This window comes from Bacillus rossius, chromosome 1 (assembly GCF_032445375.1).
Source record: "Bacillus rossius redtenbacheri isolate Brsri chromosome 1, Brsri_v3, whole genome shotgun sequence".
In the NCBI taxonomy this organism is placed as follows: Eukaryota; Metazoa; Arthropoda; class Insecta; order Phasmatodea; family Bacillidae; genus Bacillus; species Bacillus rossius.
The window spans coordinates 42,194,163-42,220,563 of NC_086330.1; the positions used below are offsets into that span (position 1 = coordinate 42,194,163).

At 35.0% G+C, this 26,401-nt stretch overlaps 1 protein-coding gene across 1 annotated transcript in view; it reads left to right on the forward strand.

Annotated features, from left to right (window-relative positions):
• LOC134535095 (parafibromin) overlaps positions 1–23,834 on the forward strand; it is a 57,297-nt gene extending 33,463 nt beyond the window's left edge. Inside the window, exons 6-10 of the mRNA XM_063373972.1 lie at positions 2,163–2,302; positions 5,656–5,774; positions 5,939–6,168; positions 11,614–11,755; positions 23,105–23,834. Of these exons, the coding sequence (XP_063230042.1) occupies positions 2,163–2,302; positions 5,656–5,774; positions 5,939–6,168; positions 11,614–11,755; positions 23,105–23,141 (668 nt within the window). The 3' untranslated portion in view covers positions 23,142–23,834. The remainder of the gene's footprint in view (positions 1–2,162; positions 2,303–5,655; positions 5,775–5,938; positions 6,169–11,613; positions 11,756–23,104) is intronic.
• The last annotated feature ends 2,567 nt before the right edge of the window (positions 23,835–26,401 follow it).

The window sequence follows — 26,401 nt, forward strand, 5'->3', positions numbered from 1 at the left end:
TTTAGAATGGCTTGGCGTACGTATGTTGTACATTAGTAAATTAAAAAAACAAACTACGTAAAGAAAATATTTTGTCTGGAACCTACGTCTACAGCGGCAATTAATAGGTAGTATTGTTTTTCGTCCGAACACGAAAGTGTTTCACTATATATCTTTATAATATGGTGGATGACTTTATTTTTTGTCTACAACAAATATTATTTATTTAACATGTAGTTTCGTGTCTTTTATTGTAAAACAATTCTTGATGTGACATTTGAAAATGACTACGTTTTACAATTTTTGAAGTTAGGAAAAAGTTTTTCCAACCAGAAAATGGCATAAGAAAAGAAAAATAATATAAAGTTAATTTTCTGTTTGTTTACATTTTTCGTTTTGGTGAGGTTTTAGTTTATGTGCAGGATTTTTGGCACTCTATTTAATGGTGTCACAAGGAGTGTTTCATGATATTAGCTGTTTTTTATAAGCAAAAATATAAAAATAGCACTCCAAAAGTGTATTCTTCAATATTTACTAATGTTTCTAGATTATGCTGCAATGGGCCATTTTTTAAAATTGACTGGTTTTTATAAAACTCAATAGACTGAATGTAATTCTGAAGGAGAGCCTTTTGTCCATAAAAATTTAAAAAAAAATCAAATTTTTTTGTTACTTCCTGGTACGTTTTCAAGCCCGTTTATAAGAGGGTATTGTAATAAAAGTAGATTACCATTTTAACTACTGGTTAGATTAGTACATTTAAACTGGCATTAAATGGTGATAACAGTTGGTTAGAGTTGGGATATCTACGTAGAAAATACTGTTAAATCATGTTAGTTAGGAACTATGAATTTAAAAGTTAGCTTATTTTAACCTGAACAACTTTCCTTGGTAATTTTATAGTATTTTTAATGTAACTAATCTAACCTAAGAAACTATTCAAACAGTTTTACAGTATTTTTAATACAGCTAACATAACCCAATTGATAATTTTCACAATATGTTATATAGCTAACCTATCCTAACCATTCATTAAAACAGTGAACTGCAGTAAACTACATATTTGCTTAAATCACAACGATCTCTCAGAAAACAATTTGAAAATACATCTGAGAGTTAAAAAAATTTGAATTTTTTTTTCTAGATTAGATGCTTTCCTCCAGAAATCACAACTAACAAATTTTAGTTTAAAAAATAATTGTTAAAGTTATGTACTATCAATATTATCTTATTATTTTATTTGCAAAAACCACACAATTTTCCTTGACTGCAAATGCCTTCACATTTACTGATTTTTTTCCATAATCCAGTGGGAATAAAATATGTACTCAAGTTTAAAAGAATCATAAATAGATATAATTGATAAATATATATTTTACTTATTCATTGACACAAATGACCAACTCGTTGAAGACATATATAAACTTTGATATAATGGTAATGATATATTATCATAAACACCAGGAACATAAAATTATATTAAAGAATTTCTGCAATTACTTAAGCTTAGCTAGATTTTTAAGGACTCGATATGAATAAAAAAATTTTGAAGTGGGGACTCAACTCAGAAATTTTCATACTCGTCCATCTCTAATTATTTACAAAGTCTTAAACAAAATTTTACACCCACTGTATTACAAGTGAATATAATATGTTGAAAATATTTGTGACAACAAAAAAGGGCGTTATAGAGTTAAAATTTTAGAAATAGCCCTTAATTTATGAAAACATTAACATGGCATGTGTAACCAAACCGTAAGCTTCAAATTATTTATGGTTTAACTTGTTTAACAGTTAAATAGTTATGTAGTTGATAAATTATTCATTCAATGTTATTGTAATAATGGTTTGTAATGCATATTGATCTGTGTATAATTTCAGATGAAATTGAGTACTTACATTATGGGGTATATGGGCCATGCTGTACTCACAGTCCTTTGTAAAATGTGCAGAAAATTGACAATGTTTTATTTGCAAATCTAAAGTGTAATACAGCTTTCCCTCTCAAATTGATTGTTTTCTTTTGTCAGTGATTCCTGTTTATGGTTTTTTTTATCATATACAACATTACCACATAGAAACATTAGCAAGTGAATATTAATTTTTATCTTCTTTACATTAAAAATTGTAATAAACTCTCCATTGGATTTACAGAAATAAATATGTATATTTTATTTGTGCAGAGACTGAGGGTTTCAAAATCGACACCATGGGAACATACCACGGCATGACTTTGAAGTCTGTAACAGAAGGAACACAGCCAAAGAAACCAGTAGCGCCTGTTCAGCCAAACATTCAGCCTGTCAGTAGGCCTGTGTCGGAGGTACATATCTGTGTGAAATGTATAATTTTTAGTTTGTAGTATGTTCATTGGTTTTTGAAGTGGAACTTTTGTGTTGAAAGAGCTTCAATTTTATAGTGTTCTAAAAATTTTGATCGCATGAGGGGAATAGTTAGATAATATGTGGTGGGGGAACCGGTAGAGCAGGAGATGGCAGGGGAGAGGCAGAAATGACACATCATACCTGTACAAGTCTACATTTGTATACTTGTATACTTGCATACTGGCATACTTGCACAATTGCATTCTTGCACACTTTCGTACTTCCATACAGTAGAGTAATTTAGTACTTGCTTACTTGCATATATATTTTTTGACTTGTGACCTCAGCCAAAGAATTCAGTGGACTCCAAGCACACACTATTTTTTAATCATGGGCCTAGAGTGGTATTGTTTATGTAACACTCCCTTTCCCTCCCGACTTAAAAACAAATTATGTTAAAGACATGATTTTATTTGTTATTGTGTTTAATTCTTTACTTTATTGAACAGAAAACATGGCCACCATTCCATGATGCATTTACATGAAGACTAAACTCGTAGAACAAACAACTTCACTTGATCAAACACGTTAGTTCATCACTTGGAAACAATATTTACTGATGATTGTCCAATGTTAACTTGAAAGCTGATGGTCTCTTACAACTCGCAGTTACAGTGGTTGAGATTATCATTGTTCTCTTGGCATGGCCACCCCTTGGTATTTGAAGACTATATTTGTTACAGATAAAGCTGAAAATGTCTTAAGTTTTACTTAATGCAATATTGGAAGTACATGTGATTTTGATTAAGTTTTGTTCTTATATGTCTAGAGGTGTGAAAGTACCAGTTTTTCTTCACACTTATTAGGCATTTATTTGAAAATATAAATATACATATGTAGTGTGGTTTACCACCCCCACTAGTACAAAACTTCACAAAAAAATGAATGTATTACTACACCTGACATTTATATCACCATAAGTGTGTGAGCAAATCAAACTAAAAATTATCAATAAATTAAATTTTCTCTTAAATGTTTGGTTGATGAAGTGATAGCGGCATTACAGAAAATAACAATAAGTTTAAAAATCATTTAATTTTGCTGCAAAAAATATTTGTCATGAAACTGAAGCAATACAGTAGCAGTACAATAGCAGCAAGCTGTTCATCAATAACTTTGATCAACATGAACACAATTGAAAGAAATGTTCTAAAAATAAAATTTAAAAATATTATTTACTTACAAATTGCATACATACCGTATTTACTCGCGTAAAGGCCCCCCTTTTTTCCCCAAATTTTGACTCCAAAAAAGGGGAGGGGGCCTATACGCGAATTTGGAGGAAAAAATAGATTTTTCTTTTCAAATTGTGCGTCTTTGTTCGAATGAGGATTGGCAGGGGAGGCAGCGACGGCAGGAGGGAGAGAGAGGCAACGACTCCGCAGGGGGGAGAGGCAGCGACTCCGCAGGGGGGAGAGGCAGCGACGCACAAGAGGGAGAGAGAGGCATAGACTCCGCAGGGGGGAGAGGCAGCGCTTTGTCAGGGGGGGAGAGAGGCAGAAGCAGCGCTATGACAAGGGGGGAGAGAGGCAGAGGCAGCGCTGGGACAGGAGGGGAGAGAGGCAGAGGCGTGGCTTAACCTCCCTCCTGCCAGCTAGCCAGCCAACCAGACAAAGGAGTGTTAGAATCCTTGACCCACTTCCCTTCCTCCTTCACTTCCCCTCTTCTTCTCCGACAACACTGCACATCAACTGCTTACTTCTGGCATGCCTCACGTCGGTCCTACTGAGAACAGACAAACTATAATACCAGTCTCTGTATCACTGCCGCTTACAAAATCACCTCCCGCCGCTCACAATACATGGCTTGTTGTTTGATGCATGCCAAGCTGCCCTGCCCTCAGATAAACCCAGAAAAACACTTTTTTAAATTTTTTTCTCAAAAATGTTTACAAAACAAGGAGGGGGGCTTATACGCGGGCGGGGCCTTTACGCGAGTAAATACGGTAATATGTGTAATGATTATTTTCATATTACACCTATTTAAATATATTTAAAAATGAATACCTTAATGAGCAGCTAAAGGCTTACAAAATATATACACAAGACAAAATTTTAAATTACAAATTTGTATATGACAGTTGCGCAACTAAGAAATTTCTGGACATTGTAAAACTTAATTGGGTCAAAGAATTTACGTAAATTGCACTATCTTTAACACTCTAAAAAAACATACTGAGTATTAAACATATTTCTACCCTTTTTTTCTGTCCCACTAGTGGTATTTATGTGTGAAAAAGTTCCTGTGCACAGCTTTATTTACGAGTGGCAAACAATGTGACAACGCTGCGATTCATTTAAATTGCTGGTTCATAACAATGATGGGTGTGTCCAAGTTTGATGATTCTTTGAGACTTGTAGAACACCGCATGTATGGATGAACTGGCGGGACGAACTTGCTTGAAACGCTGCGTCAATTTCCTTCACCTGTGGTCTAGTGGGCATGCTTAATGCCTCATGCCCAGGCATAAACCAGGCCCCGGTAAATCTTGGTAAACTGGCCAGCTGTGATCACTGGCCTAGGCGTAAATGGTCCTCCAGCAGGGCAACAAAACATAGCTTGTAATGCTTGCCACTGTCACCTGCCACATCATGTCTTGAAGATGCAATAAGTTTGGGCGACACTCCAATCCACACTCCACAGTTGTACGTAAAATTTCATTAGCCACTTCCCGAAATTATTTTCCGCTTTGCACCAAACATCGCAGAAGCCCGGCGCATAAGCGCGTCACACACGTGCATACATTCCGGCCTGTCAGCTGATCTGCAGACTGTCAACTTGCCCCCTCTCTTGTCTCTTCTCGCACTCATCACTAGTGTATGATCAAAAGAAAATACGTCTGACAGACCATCATATGTTTACACACTTATAGGTTTTTTAATAAATATATAACTATTTCTTTGCCCAAATACTAATAAAATAATAAAATATAAATAAATTTAGGCCCTCGAAAATCACACAAAAATTCACTTTAAATATTCAAATTGACAGTTTGCTTTTTCATCTGGTTAATTCTAGTCCTTTCTAGACTGTCATTCCAAGTTTATGCCAACTTTGAAATAAAATCATCACATAATTTTTCTTAACCACTAATTAAAATAAGAGGAACAACTTATAAACTGAAATTAGTAACATAATAAATATATTAATTTAAAAAAAAGGGGGTAAGCACAAATAACAACTGGAATTGACGTAGCACTTACTACGTCATAGTAGTACCTGTTCATAATACAAAATTTTGTAATGATATGTATTTTTCTGTGTTGATTGTTTTTGATGAATTTCTTTTCAGGCTCGTGTAAGTCTGCAACCAAATAAAAGAATCTCAAGGACACCAATCATCATCATTCCTGCTGCCAATACTTCTCTTATAACTATGTACAATGCCAAGGACATCCTTCAAGACCTCAGGTACATATCACTTAAGTACTTGTAAAATACTTTTGTTGGGCCATATTGACTTTTGAAGGTTTATTATGATTGCACAAACAGCGTACACAGTTTTATAAGCTGGTTCAACTTAATTTTTGCCACTATCTTGGAGCATCAGTTTGACTTGTTATGCTTGTTTCCAGATTCGTGAGCACAGAAGAAAAGAAAATGCAAGGAGTGAAACGTGACAATGAGATCCTGCTTCAGCGACGCAAGGAAGGTGCGTTCACTGTTCCGTACAGGATCATCGACAACCCACAGAAGCTCACAAATGCAGACTGGGACCGAGTAGTTGCAGTTTTTGTCATGGGACCTGCGTGGCAGTTCAAGGGTTGGCCCTGGGACGGCAACCCTGTCGAGATATTCTCAAAAGGTGATTCATCTATACTGTCTCTTATTTTTATCTTCCACCTAAGAGAGCAGTTGAGCATTCAGAGCATGTCGTGAGTGGCGACACTACTGTAGTTAAGATTGAGCCCGGTGGCGCTGTGATAAGACTCTGAACTAGCATTTGAGGCCGGGGTTTGCCGCTCCATTCTCTAAAGGAAATTAGTATGTACTTGTCTATTAAAAATTTCTCCTCCTTTGAGACAAAAATAAATTTGTGGTATATATATTAGTAGATATTTTTACATTTGTGTACTCACATTATGATTGGATTTCTCGTACAATGGACATACACAAACACATAGTAAATACAAAAATTTTTCAAGACTATGATATTTTGAGCACTGTTACCATCCATTCAGGAAGAAAGTTTATTACATAGTATCAAATTTTGCATAAAGTATTACAGTGGAATTTCGTTACAACGTTGTTCAGGATAACGTATCTTTCAGTTCAACATAAGATTTTAAATTCCCTCTCAAACACCAATGTAAACAATGTAAAAATATTTCACTCTAACATTAAAAACGTATCCTACCTTTCAATACAATGGCCATTCTTTTCCAGTTATCAGGAAAATTTTACATAATTGTTATTGTGTTTGCGCAGGGGTTCTTTAATATAAATGTACATTATTAGTGATGGGATTTTCGATACTTCGATACCTCGATACCTTCGATACTTGACGGTATCGCAAAGTATCAAATATCGAAACTGTAAGTTCGATACATTTTTTCGATACCGGAATGCTTGTTCATTTGTATTGAATTAAGTTTTGAGTCGCCATCGTACAAAATACAACTACAGTAGAACCTCGATGATACGTTCCCGTTTCATACATTTTCCCGTGTCATACGCCGATTAATTTTGGTCCCGCCGAAAGTACTATATTTACAATGGTTTACTTTCCCAGAACATACACTTATAAAATCATTAATTTCCCGTTTAATACGTTTTTACGAAGCGGAAAAATCCTAAAATGCACAAATTATTTGTTATATTCCTCCTGATAAACTACGTTTTAATGCTTTTATTTTGAAAAACTTTCATTGTTTACCTTTGCAAACGTAAGAAAATAACTTTATCACACCATAGATATGGATAGTATCAGGAAGACTGTGCACTTCGCTAGTAGCATCTATGGCCAGCACCAAGCGAGACTAGTGGCGCAAACTAGCAATGATTATGAAAATGGAGCACGCGCTTTACCAAGGCACGGATCTCATATTTTGTGCATTCATTAATCTTTGAACTGAATATACCTGTTTGTTATTGTTTTCTTGCGATCGGATTGTTTTGTAATTTACATTTCTGAAGTTAAAATTTTATTGAAAATTTTTCTGTTGCATAAAGTTGTTTGTAAAATGAAACAAACAAGCAAATATTTCTGATTTTTTTTTTTTACAATAGCCTAATTTTTTTTATTTCTAATTTAGGCTTGGTGACTTTGCACCCCCTCCAAGAAAGGACTTCATAACATTTTGTAAGGCAACTGTTTCTCATTTTGTATTTCACTTCCATTTTTTATATTCATATTTATACTCAAGTCTTTAAAGTTGTTTGCAGTTTGTATTTTTGTAATAAAGAGGGAATTTATATAGTTTAAAACTAATTTATGTTATTTGTAATAATTGTTACTAATGGGAAAATATTTTTCCCTGGAGTATCGAAAGTATCGAACTGAAAAAACAATATAGAATCGAGTATCGAAAATGTGGTATCGTCCCACCTCTATACATTATGATTAATTTTTATCACTTTCAAGAATTGTTAACAAGTACCGTATTGGTCCGAAAATAGGCCAACCTCGAAAATAGGCCGACCCCTTCTACAGCACACTCAAAATCAGGGAAAACTGCATTTTTCAATTTATTTGCTTGAGCCCGCCAGCGGCGCACATTCTTCTCGTCAACACCATATTTCCGCCCAGCTTCCACATTATTTGTGGTTTCTGCATATCTTATTACACTTACTTTTGAAATTGGCAGAAAAAAAGCAAACAATGTTTATTTTTTGAATAATCGATAAAATAGCACTGTAACGTAAGACGACAATATGATAGTGTTATGATTCGAAACACCCGTAAATTCCGCAGTTAAACTCGCGATATCGTTCACACGACAATCCGGATATTTGTCTGAAAATGTTTTAAAAACATTCAACACAATAGTTTTCTGTGGACTTTTCAAAAGCTTTCCCGTTCTGTGTTTTACAAAACTCAGTCCAGCGTCAGCCATAACAAACCGTGCGCGCACGAATCCGAAATACAACTGTTGCGCCGGGCATCAACTGTACACCGTACACACGGCGTCTGCTAACATAATTGTAAGGAAATACTTGCTGACACGTTAAACTGTATTGGATATCAATGGTGAAACGCTATAATGCTACATAACAACAATTGTTATAAAAAAGGCAGTGTAAAAATACTTGCAAATGGTACGTAACCAAGGGACTATTTCTTGCGCACGAATAATGTGCGCGGCGGCCGGCAGCCAATGAAAATGTTTGTTTACAAGAGGCTTTGTCTATTCCAAAACTCAGGTAAGAGTGAAGGGAGAATACGGTAAATCTTACGGCAAAATAATTGCGGTTTCTACTAATTGTTTACTGTAAATACCACATTTTACAAGCAAATAAAATTACAGCAGCCAGTTAAATACAGTTAAAAAATAACCAGACCAGCTTTTAAAAGCTATGTGCTACAAGTGACCACATCTGTGTACATAACTTAAAGTATGATACGTTATTGGGGTTAAGTGTGTTTATTATTTTTCTAAGTTGGAAAAATTGCTAATTCCACGTAAGTACAGCATAATTTTAGGTCAATGAATTGTATATCTGATAACAGTTTTATGCCATAAGTGATTCTCCTTGAAATGTATGTGTTTAATTATACTATTTTGGCTAGTGCCCCATTATAGGCTGACTCTAGATTTCAAGGTTGACAAAACTGGCAAAAAAGGTCTGCCTATATAAAACTGCCGGTATAAAACGTAAAAAAACACTGTCTCAACGAATCATAGAATCATAGAATCATAGTACAGTATAACGCACCATTCTTCCTCCTCCATGGATCACACACTATAGTGCACAAGACTATCTAAACAATTAATTGCTGTCTCGCCCCTCTTCAAGACAATTGTTTTTAACTGCGCCATCTTTTGGTTATTTGTAGAGCACGTTTTAAAAGTTTTAATTAACGCATATATGTATATTTGTAGACACAAACATAAAATAAAAATTATATTATAACTTATATACGAAATAGAAAATCCAATAATGTTAATTTATGCAGGTTAAGTTTTGAACTGTTTGGTGTCACAACATGGCCGACACGCTTTAATTGTGTTGCCATGAAGGTTGGAGTGTCGCCTGGCACAGCCATGCTCGTGACGCGCGCTACTAGTGCGGCGCTATGGTTATCTATGGATGCGAGGTTTGTTTACGTTTGACGTGACGCGAGGCAAACAATATTGTTGATTGAATACTTTAATCAGGATGGATGGCCAAACAGATAAAAAGAAACGCAAGCAGTTCACTTTGAAGGAAAAAGTGTAAATTTTAAAAGAAGTTGACAAAGGCAGTAAAATTGCAGATGTGGCACGGTCGTTTGGTTTGGTGCCCACTACACTGTCAACAATAATAAAAGATCGCGAAAAAATTATTAAACTGTACGAGCAGTCATCTTTATTTGCTGGTCGCAAGAGACTTCGCCTAGGAGATAACAAGGGAATTCTATCCCAATAAATGTACATATCTGCAAAATAGTTTAACCCATTTGTCATTTTGTGTTCGACAGATATAAATTTTGTATATGTAGGCCTTGAATTTAGGCTACTGTATAATTTTCAGTAATTTTTTTTTATATTCTTGTGGTTTTACAAATATTTGCTTCCAAGCTAATGTAACATTTGATCCCCTAATACTTTATTTTTAAAAATTAAAAAATACTACGTTTTTAAAGGTAAATATATAGACTTTCAGAATAAAGTACTTTCATTACTAAGTATAAAAGTTGAGGCTTTATTTATGTACTTTATAACGAGATTCTACTGTATTTATTTATGATGTAATAATATTAAACCGTTATTCTTGTAGTAGCCCCTGTATATTAGATGTATTTATACACACACAGTATTTTTCTTTTACTTGTATTTGATTAATAGAGATAAAATTCTGTCAATTTAACGTGTTTTATAATAATTATAATAATAATAATAGTTGTGTATAATCATAGCACCGTTATTTTAGGGCGTCCAAATTTGAAGGAAAAAATTCTCGCATAAACGTTGCATGGTGGTTTTGGTCCTGCTGTTAGATTCCAAGCGTTTTGTGTAGGTAGTTTTCCCATGTAAAACAATGTATTTTAAAGTTAAAATCATTCTGATATTACTGCTTACTTATTTAACTAACAAAAATACACTATTGTTTGATGTGTAAATTTTTTTGAAAAGGCATCTTTAAACGTTATAACCTTTATTTGTTCGTCTTCATCGCCGCTGTGTACCGCTTATAAAAATGTAGCAAGCCCTAGTAAGCATCATTCTCATTCATGTTTTGTTATGTTGATTCCCGTATAGAGTGTGTGCATATAGTAGTCGAATATAGATAGCTCACCGATTGCATGCAATGCGTGCGCTCTGTGTAGTGTCTAATTAACTACCTTTGATAGCCCGCACTCTTTATTGGTAAGTTTGTACTACAACGATAGTTATGCGTTAGTTGCAGCTCATGTTGGGTCACAGTTTTAGCTTTTCTTTTTAAAGTTGGACAAAATGTTTTTGTTGTATGCCTTACTAATTTTAATTGTTTGGCGTGCTTTTGTGTACTCTAATTTTTAAATAAACATACTTTCCATGAATAAATTTTGTTTTTATGAATAACTTTACTTAACAAAAAGTTCTTTTTTTGCATAAAAGTTACACCCCTACTTTTCAAACTTAATTTTATTATAAAATGTGTGATTATTATATGATAAAACACAGTATTCAAAAATATTAGAATAATTATGTCAAATAAAATTTTAATAACAACTTCTTTGTGGGAAGGAGATAGTCAATTGTTTTCATGTAGAGTATATTCATTTGTGATTTCTGCAATGTTCTTGTTGACTATGTGTAGGTGGCGCCTATGTGTCTAGAAGGTCGGAGAAACTTGTGGATTCAGATCTGGAAAAGTCTGGGTATATTGAAATTTTAAGCTTGTAGAAACCCTGCTACAGGCGTGGTAAACTTGTTCCCAATTTCCCTGAATCAAAAATTTTTTTTCCATGGGAGTACAATACCTGTTTTTGGTACACTTAAAATTTGGGAACCAGAATTTATGGTACAATATTATGATTCTTGAATCAATTGAATTGAATTGACTCAACTCATTTCCCTGCTATATGATGTGTGTAAACAATACCATGATGGGATTTCTTTTATAGTATGTGCTTTCCACATGAAGTATGATGAAATGAAGTTAGATGGGAATGTTGGCCGATGGGCTGTTCATGTTATCGAGCTGTCCCGGACAAAACGGCACTTGGACAGAGCTGCGCTCATGGTGTTTTGGGAGAAACTAGACAAGTAAGTCCTTAAAACTGTCTAATGTTTCCTGCTTGCATGCTCTCATTGCATAAATTTACAGAATTTAATAAAATATGTTTTGCATTTTAATAATGAGTAGTTGTAATGGTTAAGGCCAAAGGATTTAGTTAACATAGGGATGATTAGTATTATTAGTATTGAAGTAATTTATAAGGGTCATAATACCAAAATTGTAACAATGTAAATAGTAATACAATGATATTTACTATTGTATTTTCCTTTTTGTTATGGATAAGTTTTGATTATTATTATTATTATTATTATTATTATTATTATTATTATTATATCATCATCTTGAGAAAGTGTGGTAATATGGTAAGTTTTCAGTGTAGGTAGTTGGGTTGTTTTAATTTTTCCAATTTATATCAGAAAATCTATTAATTATACTAGTAATTAGAAGGGTTATTGGTTTAGCAATGGTTTGTTAGATGCTACAGTTTTTTTTGTGTGTTCTGGTATTGTGTAAATATATTTATGGTTTAAGGCCAGTTTCACCATCTTTCGTTTCTGCAGTGGGTAACTCATTCGTGAACAAGGCAGTGTTACTTACAATGTGAGATATTATTCTTTTGTTAGCTAGCATGAGTGGCCTGTTTACTGGTTTAAATTTTAGAAATCAAGGAAAAATAAAATCAATTACTTTGTAACTCTTCAAAACCTATTTGTTGTAGTGATAATAATAAGCTATTAAAGTTTATTTTATTATCACTTGGCTGCGACTTGAATGACAATGGGGGGGAAAAAAAATGTGTGCATGTAAGTGTGTTTTGAAAACAATTGACCCTATTTTAAATATTCAGAAGTGTTGAGTGCTATTTATAGTCATTAGTTATTACAATTTATGATTTTATAAATGTTATCTTATGATTAATTTGTATACAATATTTATTTTTGTTATGTAGTAATAATAATAAATATAAAGTGACTCGCCAACATACATGTGAAATGACTTACGTATATATTATATCCCTTAACACTACCGTACAACACCATATATATATATATATATATATATATATATATATATATATATATATATATATATATATATATATATAAATTTGTTGATGCAACTCACTGCAGAGTATAATAACTGATTAAGTTGGCAGGGTGTTACTTATAACTAAATAAGAGACCATTGCATACCTTTAGTAAGAGAATTATCAATTTTTTTAATATGTTGCAGGGATTTATTTTGCATTTTAATGAAACTCTGTTAAAACTTTTCTCTTCTTAATGTATACAGTATGTTCCTATAAATGTAAATACCTTTTATGGATCCCCAAATCTGATTTTGAGTGGGATTTTTACCTTTAAAATTGTTTCATGTTCAGTAGAACTTCATTTTTATGTACCCAGGATTTGCGAATTTCCATAGTTCACATATTTTTATTTGCGCTGTCATTTCTCCATCAGTACTAATGCATTACTTTCTTGCTTTATGCGGAAGCATATCCAGTAATTTATGTTGAAACAGCACAGCATCTGATAGAATATCGTCAGTAAAAAGTTCAGACATTACATTATATAAAGTTAAAAGTGAAAATGATTATTGTTATTTTTAATACATTGATGCTGGTGTCTTAACACATGTCCATAAAAAATGTTTCTGGAAGCAGTTAGCAGCAATGAATTCCAAACATGGCAATGAAAATTTAATGTTTTTCTATTTCATAACTGTAGTGATTGTTTGAAAGTGGTTTCATAGTATTGTTTCCTCCAAAATCTTAAATCATATGCTAACATGAGATTATTCACTGTGTTCGGAAAAAAGTGTTGGAAATCTCTCTCAGTCAAAGAAAAACTGGACATTTTGAGATGCTATGATGCACAAGTGGGCACCCAAGTTTCTCTTGCTAACAAACCTAAGATTTTTTGTTCAACACTAAACATGATTTTGAAAAATTACATGATAGTAAAAAAACTCTGTTAAGTTTGGGGCACAACAGTAAAGAAGCAAATGTATACAAGGACATCAAATTTCAAAAAGCTGGAAGTGATTTTGAAAAAGTGGTTCATGATCAGCAAATATCCCCATCAGTGGAGTAGTACTTCGTGAAAAGGCACTGCAAATAGCTGGTAGGTTAGGTATCAAAGATTTCACTTCATCTAACAGCTGGATTTACTGGTTCAATGAAAGGAATAATATTGTGTTCAGTACAATATGTGGTGAAAGTAAAGGTGTGAACATAGAAACAGTTGAAACCTGGAAAACTGAGTAGTTGTGTCTTCATTTCTTGGACTATGCACTAAAGGATGTATTCAATGTAGACAAAACTGGACTTTTCTATGGTATTTTTCCAAGTAAGACACTCAGTTTTAAAGGAGAACGCTACCATGGAGCTAAGCACAGTGTTCTTCTTGCGACAAATGCAGATGTCAGAGAAAAGCTACTACCATTTAAAATTAAAAACATTAAGAATTCCAGATATCTTAGGCTGGTCTTTCAAGAGACAAAAATAAGGGTTTAGATGTTGAATATGCTACACCTCTACCCTAACCATGTTCCTATTGCACAAAACCACTCCTAAACCCTTAGATAGGACAGGACCCATTCTCTTATTTTTAGGAAATGAATTTTAGTGTCCTGTATGTGACCTATGTTGCCCAAACGTCAACGCATGCGCAGAGCTCACTCATTTGTTGATTTTGTCTAGATGGCTGACCCGTAAGTGGTGCCATTAACTCGTAAATAGCCACTTTCGTGAACATCGGGGAATTTATCAAGCGTATTGGTTTGCCAAGTAAAACTTTATGATAGTGAAACTACCTATCCTGGAATACATTTTTTACTTTAATGGTCATAACAAGATATTATCACATCTTAAAAAGTACTTGAGAAAATTAGAAAAGCAGTTCCATTTTTGTGCAATGAAGCTAGTATCTGTGAGATTTATGCCATAACAATTGTATTGAGGGATGCAAAATGTCTGCTGGAATGCATTGGAACCAATTTCTAGCCTCTCACAGGGCACAGTTTATTAAAACGGTTGAGAACTGTTACTTTACTGGGATTCGGTTAGGACACATTCTTGAATATGGCCCTCGAGTTAGGTTACGGTTGTATCCCAACAAAGGTAGTGCTTATTCGCTACCTTACCTGAACATCTTAGAATACTGCCCTTACGAACATAAAAATGCTACCCACAAAGTAACCATCAAACTTGATAGCTCGGATGACTGTGGTAGCATTTTTAAGAGTGCGAGGGAGATAATATTTTCTCGCGCGCGGTCAGTTGAAGTGGTTAATTTTTTTCCTCATAGGATAGCGTTGCATTCGGCCAGAAGAGCGTACAACGCGTCATCGTGTGGCGATCCCGCGAACTAGTAGGAAAACGGAATGCCACCGGGTGAGGGGGGGGATAGTGGTGTGAGATAGAAAGACAAATGAAGGACGGCTGATAGGTTGGAATGAGTCAGCTGAAGCAGCCGAGGCAACGGCTTTGTGATGTGCTGAGAAGCACAAGACGACACTGGACTATCACGCCCGTTTCATACAAACCAGACAGAGCGGATAGATTTTTTTTTTTTCGTTTAAAGGAACGCCGTTTTTATGCTTAACTGTTTCGGCATCCGTGGATGTTACTGTGTGATACAACACCACTTCATTTAAATTAAAACCGTTCAACAGTTCTGGTACATTAAATATTACAAAGTAAAATTATCACTCATGTTTATTTTACATTTTACTGCAAGCGAAAAAAAAAAAGAACTTTAGATACAAGTCTACACTACATACCTAATAGTTTATTATTGTCATCTGCCTGACAACTGCAGAACGAAACTTCTTATTTATACCTTTTTTAATACACTTGACGTTTCTGACTCGTGTTTTGTAACAAATATACCGTTGATTTGTAGAGAATAAAACACAACATAATTTGTTAATAGTTTGAGAAGATAACAGCATATTCAATTCTGAAAAATCTGCGATCTCGGCACTTTCCGCATTACAAAATATTGGTTTGACCTCAACTTTTTCTGCTCTTATCGCGCGAGGTGGCGTTAATACCAATGGCGCGTCCTGATAGGCTGGAACAGTTTTCCGCTCTGTCTGGCCGGCTTCCCGACAACTGAAGCTGAATTACTCCAGGAAATATTATCCTAATCAGTTTGCTAGTTTACTATTTTCTAAATGAAAATTTGTTAATTGTTTCTCCAAATTTTGTTTCGAAGTTAATAAAAAAAAGTGAAGTCCGTGTAGTCTACGTTTTTGATTTTAAGAAAAGTCAAACAAGAATTTGTCTTTTTTTCCCGCAATGGACCTAGATAATAGTTTCTATATTTTCTGTAAATCCAAATGTCCATACTTTAATTTTAACTTTAAGTTAACTTTTATAAATGTATGTTGTGTATAATTAAGTATACCTTTTTTTATCGATCAACATAATATTTGCTCCGTAACCAATTAAGTGAACTTAAAAATCAATGTTACTGGCATTACAGTATATTACACATAAATTATTATTATTATTATTATTGCAATCACAACTGGTAATCATAATTTAAACAAAACTACTATAATCTATTTCATTGTACGAATTTTGACGTTTAGCTTGTGAGAAAGGTCTCTGTGAACAGGATTGCAAAGATCTTATTTTACCAGAAAACTATTGGACTGCCAGAAACTTTTTAAAAAGTGAACGTCAAAGTTCGGACAACAAGGACTTTATCTCAATGGAAGTTAATTCTGAATACAAAATATTACCATATCGGTTTTTCGAAATTTAATGACAGTTCACTATATTATCATTGTGTTAAGTATATTGAAATTGAGCCAATTTCTCGCTACAGAAAGGAAACGTATGTCTCTTCTCATATAACGTAGAACATGGTCGTGGTAACTACCCACCTATATACTACCTCTGAAGGTACAATTACTAAACTCGCATTCGTGGTGGTCTGGGTTTCAATCCTTTTCCAGAGAGTCTTGTTATATTTTAAAAAGTGTATCTATATTGCTGCAAATATTAGAATAAATTATATGTGTCGTTAAGAGCCTTGACCGTCTATGGTGGAAGGCCGCGGCCTAAGGTGTGGGAGGGCTTGCTGCCTGTCGCTCAGTGGCTGTTCTGTAATTGAAGCTACTGTATATCTAAATATGATACAGAGACTATGACAGCTAATGAGCGACAGCCATTAACCCTAGCACACCGCGGCCTTCCAATAAAGATGCCCATGAAGAGCCCATCGAAAATTAATATTGAAACATGTAATTAATTTGAGTGAAAAATTATGTTTTACTTAAGATTTTTCTTCGTTCATGTTACGTAGCGTTTTCTTTCCATAGGCTAGTCATAGGTTCGCTAACGTAACCAAAGTAAGTTTACTCTTGGTTATTGAGCACTATATATATATATAGAATACATATAAAGTTTACATATATACACAACGTGTATCTAAAACATACGTACAAACTTCGGCAGGCTGTTTCTAGAAAGTATACAAGACGAAAGCCTAATAACCACTTTACTCATAAATCGAGTTACGAACCTCCGAAAATGGAATTTTCCATATCTTGAAATTAATATCACCAGTAAGTAAACTGTGGCATATGATTTTTTTAGAAAGGAAACTTTACACCTTGCAAACGTGCTTTGTAATGCCTGCCCCGGTTTTTTTAATTTATTATTAGCTTTTCAGGTGATAAAATGTGCTAAAACAGAAATGCCGTTATATTCATTGAAGGATGTTCATTACAACCTACGTATCTAGTGGTGAAAAATTTGCGTTCTACAAAATCATCAGACACAGTGCAAGTTATTCAAGAATAAGAAAATTTTATTTTTGGGGGTTCAAAACTCCGAATCCATTTACGAGAAAAGTATGGTACACAGGTTTTCGTCTTGAATTTTCGCCAGGAATATTCTGCCAGAATTTGTCAGTATGTTTTAGATACACGTTGTATATTGAATACATTAGAAAGTTTACATATATATATATTTATATTGAATACAGTAGAAAGTTTACACATATAATATATATAATACATTACTAACTTTAAAAATGTATATAGAATACTTTAGAAAGTTGACATTCCGTGTTCCGCCCTTGCAAGAATCAAAGTTTTACAAATCGCATCCACAAAATAATAAGTAATGTGTGCAGAAAATATAAAAGATTATGGAGTACCTATATTTTAAGAAAATGATATGAAATGCGTGGAATGCGCACTGGCCAGCCCGGCGCCGCGCCGCCCGCCCTTTCCCGCGCTATCTTCCCACGCTGCGGCCGGTCTCGATGCTAGTCTCTGCACTGCTGTTATTTGAAATATTCAGATACATGGAAAGTGTTATACAATCGTTTTAAAGATTTTGCAATCAAAAACAAACTAATATCATCAATTTAAAAATAAGTTACCTAACTTTTATTTTTCCGCCTTGCAGAAAGAAGCAGGTTTCCTTTGTCACTATTCTTTTTAAAACACGTCTTATTGCCACCAATTGCAGCGTTTCCCACCTATTTCAATTTAAAAATGTGGCTTCGTGGTAGCGCGATACAACAAAACAAGTAGTGACGACCTCCGACATGTGTGACATCTGTTATGTGTTACTGCAATGAACCTCTGCGTGCGGAGTGCCCGACATCTGTTTGTGGACACGTGAACTACGATGTGTAAAATTTGTTCTTCGTCTACCAATTACAAAGGTTACTGCAGAACAGATTTTTCAGCTGGTATTGCTTCTAAATGATCCTGCTGTTTCTAACTCATGCACACATGTGTGTTGTAAAATATTATTATTTTGTTTCCCATTTCCAATCAAATTATACTAGCATTCGTCTACTAAACTTCGCCGTTTTTAGGAATAATTAGTTAATAAAATAAGACGCATACCGAAATTTCGAGTAATAACATTTTTAAGATCCATCTTTACTCTGTAAATAATATTTTACCAAAATCCATTTTATGTCATGGCATTTACAGAATCTGCTCCGCCGCGAATGTCGATTTTGCTGCTCGGAACCACATGTATCGCGCACTCTTAAGTCTGTTACTTTAGATGCATAGTTTGGAATTCAAAATCAAAAAATTGACTTCTTTATTGACCAGTGTCCAGGACATCTACATAATGTTGAGCTGAGGAATGTAAAGTTAGTATTTTTTCCTGCTAACTGTAACAGCTATCTGCAGCCCTTAGACTTGGGCATAATACACATGTTCAAGGTGAACTACAGGAAAAGGTTGTGCTGAAAGCTTTGTGCATGTTTGAATCTGCAAAAGACCACAACACAATGAAGTTAAGTGTTCTTGATACACTTTATAATATTGCCTATTCTTGGAAAAAATTACAGCCAGAAACTGTAGCTAACTGTTTCAAGAAAGCTGGATTATTTTCCTCTGGAGTGACTGGTGTTGAAGATGTTTCCAGTCAGTAGTGAACAACTTTATAAAGATGTTTCAAAACTTCAAATTTTTGTGACATTCTGTGTTCTTCTAGTATTAGACAATACCTAATTGGAAATGACAGAGATTGAAGACCTGAATGACATTGGGAATAACCTTCTAGCATAAAATGCTTCTGTTGACAGCCAAGAAGACAGTGAAGAAAACGAAGATAATGATGATGAAACTATTCCAACGCAGGCCGAATGGCTATGTAAAAGTTTCTAGTTTCAGTAATATTGAAACCTAATCTCAGCCCTGCACAAACTTAAAGTAAACATTGAGCACTTGTGCAGACTCTATTTGAAACAGTTGCACATTTAAGATTTCTTTAAGGGCCAATTTTATAACCTGTCAAACCTAAAGCTAAAATTTAACTGCCATATAGCTCTCATTTTTGTCTTACTACCCCCAGATGCCTGACTCTTGAGATATTGTTTTCCATGGGTGGCTGGCTGGTTAGCCTGGAGCTAACGAGCATCATAAAAGAAAATGACGAGATATAAGGCGAGGTTAGTTGCTGACAGTGATAGTGAGGACTATTTAAGAAATTCCAATGCAGTTTAATGCAAGATTCTATAAACTGATTTAATACTTCACACAAAATGCATCTTTCCATGCATCGAAGTTTGGTTAAACATTACATGATGTGATAATGTAGGTAGGCCTATCGCTGAGTTGTGTATTACATTAGTGTTTAGTTAATCCCTAAGGAAATTTTATGTGTGTATGTGTGTGTGTGTGTGTATATATATATATATATACACACACACACACACACACACACACACACATACTGCATTTGAAAATATTGAAACCAGTGTCATTCCAACCTATAAAATTCGTGTGTTTGTGAGAAATATCTTGTAAATTAACTACAAGAACTCGTGGTAGGACTGAATATGCACATTTATTCGTACTAAAAGTAATTCTAATCCGGGATTGAAAAGTACGTGGCTTGTTTTCACCCAATTACAATTAAATTTGAAAATAAAGGTTATCCTTTCTTCCCCTCCCTATCTCACAAAACTTTACTGTATTCCTTCCGTGTAAGTAACATGCATTGATACAAAAATGGCACAACAATTAACCCCACACTAGTGAAATGAAAATCATCATATAGAGTTCCGAGGCAGGGTCTACGTGGATGGATTATTAAATAAACTATATGTTCTGTAACAGAAACCTATATTCTCTATATCTATAATTTTTGTGTGTAGACAATTATTTCCATTGGCTTTGCCTTTAATTAACCTAACAGAAATTGTGCTTTGAAATACAAGAGTGTCGTTGGGAACAAGAAAATGGTCTCGGTTATGCATCTTAAATATTAATTTTATTGTTTAATGCAAAGAAAGTTAGATATGAAAATAGTTTTTTTTAATTTTGTGTCATGTTATGTAATTCTGTTACCAGATAAAGTTTATGTATGACATATTATTTTGTTGTGCTACTGCAATGGGGGTTGAAGTGTTCGTTGAAGTTTAGGGCGCCACCACATGTATAATGGGCATGTGGACCCGGCTACTCTGTTCTCAGGGTCGTGACGTAGCCTGTGTGTGGCTCAGCCCGTTTCCCCCTGTAGCACTCAAAACCTCCGAAGTACGATGACAGGTGCATGAAGCTCCTTCCTCTCGCAGCGCTCGCGACTCACTCACCGTTCATCCTCGCTCGGCAACTCTCGGGAGCGGAGCACTGACGTCACATTGGTGGGCGCTGGCCGACACACGCACGCACACACACTTCGGCGGGCGGTCGTAGAGGGTGGTGGAAGGAGGGGGCTCGCAGCGTGTAAGGGGAGATGTGGTGGCACTTTGGGCTCAGAAGGGCGCAACCCTGGACGATGTCAGTTGCAGACGTCATAATTATGATTCACAATATAAACCAACACGCTGACTATTAGACTACTAGAGAGAGATATTGTGCAACACTTAAAAAAAAATTCTAGTTCATTGTATTACCAACACATCCAATGTTAGACAATTATCGGCACATTACAAGACTTAAAACAGCATTCGTTTTTCAACCAGAGGTTAATTTTACCATCGTTGGCTATCCTTCAGATTTAATGGGAGGTCGTAAAACCGGGCTTAAGAAGTTTTAAGTATGATTATATGTTATTAATTATTGTGCAGAAACTTTTTTTGTGCTTTCATCAGATGTGATTATGAATATAATTATGGTGTATTACATTATTTATACACAATTTTGTTTATAGTACTGGTAAGGATCTCTTTGTTTAATCACCTAAAATAATAAAGTGCTAATTATTGAGTAAAACTTGAGAATCTCTGACATGTGCTTTTGTTAAGGGCATGTTTTCATCACTGTTAAATAGTAATAAATAAACCTCATTTCATTTCACATTTTTTACGAATGTTTGGTCTGATCCCTTGAAATATATATATATAAAAAAAAGAGTTTCTACTGTATGTAAGGAATTTCTCTGGTACCTAAAGGAAAAAAGTGATAGATTTCCATTGTAAATAAATAGCTTAACACTAAATTACTGCGATAATACTTTCCATAAATGGTATTAACATGTAAAGCCAACAGGTAAGGAATTGACTATGAACACATTCCTTTAAGTTGATATGGGGGCCGGAGTCTCTGATATTTAATGACTAAATTTTAATGCGTGCTCGGGTTTTATGGGCGCCACCGTGCCACGTGCACGGACCGATGTGAGACTCTTTCCCAGGGTCGTGACGTCGCCCATTTGAGGCGTGATTTTAATTTCCCCCTGAATACACCTAGCACGAATCCCTGCCCGCTCTCAGCATCGGGCACGCTATTACCTACACAGTGGGCTCTCAGGCGTCCCACACGCCGCCACTCTCCACGTGGTCGAACAGATTTAAATAACAAAATAATACGTCGAATTTAAACACCTGATTTATTTGGTTACTGCAGCTTACACACGTACATGGTTGAAACTGTTTAAAACGCCCGCGGCACCAATTGGTTTAGGGGCCAAGACCTACCACGTGGTCACATCTCTAATTACGTAGTAAATAGGAGAAAAGACCGTTACTGGTCGTAATACAATTAATTATGCAGTCCCCCGACCGAGGGGAGCTCCGAGGACGAAAAGAAAACGATTTAGAATGAATTAAATTTAAACAGAATTACTTGGCTGTGAAAACAAGCGGTGAGGTCCCCGGAGTGCTGGCGCGTCTACTCTCTGTCGTTGATGGCGGCGGACTGGGCTGAGATCATGGCTCGGCTCGACTAACATGGCGTCCTCCCGCTGAAACAATTGCCGTTAAAGATATTTGCGAATTCGTGCCACGGGAAACTAAGGTAACATGACAAGAATGATTTAAAAATTATGTGACATTTTCTGAATACTGCAAAAGAATACTACAAATTACAATTATTAAAATGAACATTTAATTATTGTCTGGCTTCGGGTTTCCTCGGGAATGTCCGGAAATGCTATTATATTTTGTTACCTTATTTTAATTAAAAGTACATAAAACCCTCCCGGCCGATCTGCCGTCACGTTGCACTTAGGGGACATAAAAACAAATAACACAATTATATTTAATTATGTATTTCGGGGTGCGGCGCACTGACTCGACAGCACCCTCTTGCCGGGCGAACACACACGCACGCACACGTACGCACAGGTAGGCGGGAGGTTTGAATGGAGGGTGGGTGGTGTTTGGGCGGTGGCATATCGGACTTAAAAGGGGCCGCAGGCCCGGACGATGTCAAAGTTACTCTATTTAGCACTGATTTTAAGTAACAGATTAATTTTCATGTGTTGTTGTATTGTGAAACAGAATATAGCAGTTTTTTTCTGTAGTTACTAAGTTTTTTAATTCAAAACCAATAAAATAATCCTATCACTTTGATAGCTATGCTTCTATTAAGAAAAAAAAAATGCTAAAACTTCATGATTTGAAATTTAATTAGTAGTAATTGTTTTGTTCTTTCAGGCATATGATCAAGAACAAGCCACATCTGCGCTTCTGAATATTCAGTGCCTTTGTCGACTGGAGTGCCGTTTTAGCTGTAAACTTGCATGACAGATGTTACAATATTTTGTGTTGGTTGCGCTGTGCTCTTCCTTTCCCTTAGTAGCAGTGTTACCTTTGAAATATAGTGAGAAGAGTGTGTAGAAATAAAGAGAACCACAAGCTCATGTATATTATGTAGATATTTATGTTGGTATACCGTATGGCTTGTGTGTTACATATGTGACAAAAAAACCTTTGTTTACATTTGTGTTGTATAATGTGTAAGTAATGACGTAATAGGTTCTTGCAGTTAGTATAGATTAAATTTTGTAATTTCATAGCAAGATGTATAAATATTTCTCAATAAGTGTATTGAGATTGTTTTTAAGAGCTGTTAAGAAATTATAAATAAATTTAAAAAAATGATTCCTTCAATTTGTGATACCAATACACACCACTTTCAAACTAGCAGTTCTTAATATGTTGCATTGGTGATAGAGTATTCACAGCTGTTTTGGCCAGTGATTTGATCAATTTGTGTGTTGTATTTTTGTTAGTAACAAGTTTTCGTTTCTGTTGCTTGTTATTGTGCTTTCACAGTTTTTCATTTGTAGTGCCACAATTTCTGTGTATATTTTGTATCTAATACTAACAAATGATAATGAGTTATATCGTTATTTTAGTAAATAAACACACCTCTTTCAATGCATTTTTTAATGAAAAATTCTATTGTACAATAATTTTTTAAAAATATTTTCTTTCTGTACAACTTGTTTTTATTCAAGGGAATTTAAAATAATGTGTACACTGTGGTTTAAAACCTGTGTGTGGCCAACTGTAACTTAATATGGTGTGTTCACCAATTGTAAATAATTATTGTTGCGTTCACCACTCTCTAATTACTGGTGTGTTCTTGCGGGGTTTTGGGCGCCTACCCTCTTCGCAGTGGATATCAGGAACGTTGCTACTGGATTGACTACCAGACTGATAATCCAGCTAGCACGTCACTGCACTGTGTTACTGTCCAGAGAGTAATTATTAATAGGAAAATTTGTTAGTGTTGTGTGAATAGTGGAAATTTGCATTACCTCTGACCAGGTCTATTTTATGAGTAACCGACGTTTGCTATAAATGAAATAATAGCTGGAAAACATATGACTTTAATGGGTTCTTGAATATGGGCGTGAAGTTACTGTTAACATGTAATTAAGCGAGGACAACCAAGATAATATATTTTATATGTTAACTTCTGTTCAAACCTAGGTGTCGGTAATTAAATGCAAATGACGTCACTGGAACACATTGAATACCATGCCGGGTCTAGCTATATGCTGTCGGAGGCTTGAGGCTCTCTTCCCAAGACCTCCAGGTGGTCTGCTGCTGCGCTGGAACACTGGACGCTGTAAGCTGTAATTGGCGAACTACAGAAGATCTGAGGTAGCTGGGCATCTGGCTGAAGAATCGACTTCCCTCTCGTCCTAGAAAGTATGGTTTAATTTGGATCGGTCTCACCAATCGTCGTGGCCGATCGCAGCTGGCGCTGACATCAGTCGTCCAGAACCACTACGGGACGAAACGGGACCGACGCGGAAGTTGGCACTTGATGTCGCCGATACTCCCTATCTAAGACTTATTCAGTCTAGATACAATTCTCCCAACTTGTAGAATGGAGAATTCTGGATAGTACACGACCTTAGATGACGCGAATCTTCAATTCCTCGGGCGGCAACCAAGGCTTTGGTTCGCCCCAGCCCGAGAAACGTCTTCCCGCTGCAAGATGGCGATGGCGTCTCCTTTTCTTCCTCCTTATAACTATTTACTTTCAGTCCCTAGCAACCAAGGAGCTATAGCTATCAGCAAACCAAATAAACTGCATAGTGAAATAAAACTTGGATGTTAGCGTGAAAGAGTGCTGAACTATGACCAAATGAATAAAGTTTCCAAAGAATAATGCTTAGAAGACCCTGAAGTTAAAAGTGTGTTGTCTCTGGCAATAAGATGTGTAATATCTGTTATACTTTGGTTGTCCTCTTTACAATAAAACAATTAAATACATAATATTGGCTCATGAAATACACAATTAATGTTACAATAATAATAAAAATAATAATAATAATATAACTGTAAACAGTTGGACTGGTTACAACACTCACACCTTGAAGTAAACACCCTGATTCATTTCTGGAAAACTAGATGTTTTTACTTCGTAGTCTACACTGTCAGATTCGTTCAAACTTAATGTGAACCTTCTAAATGTAAATTTTACTATCTAAATTTTAAAATTATCTTTTACTCTGTAGTTTAATGTAATATTTGTATCAAATTAATATTTACAATACCTTATCTTGGAGCAGAGTGACATTGCCACAATGAAATTCCAAAGATCAGTTTTTAACTTTATTAAATGTTTTTTGAGTAATTTGTAAAGACATATTGCATTTCAACAAGTAGTTAATCAGTATTAATTGTTCTCTAGAGGCTAGGTTAGGGTAGTTACACTTCAAAAATGGTAATACCCTGTTAACAGTTATATTAGGTTAGCAATATTAATATTTTAAATGGTATCTTACGTTATATTAGCAGCAATAATTATAAACAATAAAAAAGCATTGCTAATTGTATAAACCTTTGAACCTATTTTATTGTATTATTGTGAAAATAAGATGTTAGTAAATTTTTACAACTAATAATACATTATGCATACGAAAGACGAAAGTCTAGCAATTTCTTACTTTCATTCAACTCAAGATACATAAGTTGAGGTGTGCATCTTTGTGGTCACTGAAATGCCTATTTTTTCTGGCATGATTCATGAGTATTAAAACAAAAACAAAACATTCCTAACCTCATCTGACGAACTACAACCACAATGTGGTGATATACTCACAAAACACTAGCTACTAGAAACAGATAGCCTCAGATACTATGTTTTTTGTGCTTGGTATGAAAAGTAACAGAATTTTTAATGGACGAGTTCAGTCTTCAAGGTTTGTGTATGTTAATGACTTTTAATCATCTTAAGTCATTGTTTCATCAAGCCAGAAGTAAGTCAAAGAAGCTCATTCTTGACTGAGCAGTCTTCATGAAGCTTGTCTTGTTCGCGAGCTATGAAACATTAAGATGGAGATTGCCATCTTGAGAAATTAAACAGTCTTCCCCAAGACAGTATCAAAGAGACAACTATGATAACCAGACCTAGTACGACTGTAGACCTTAGGTTCTTTGGAAGAATTAGCAGAGCATTGACAGTTTCGAGCAGTTTTCATGGAGGTTTTT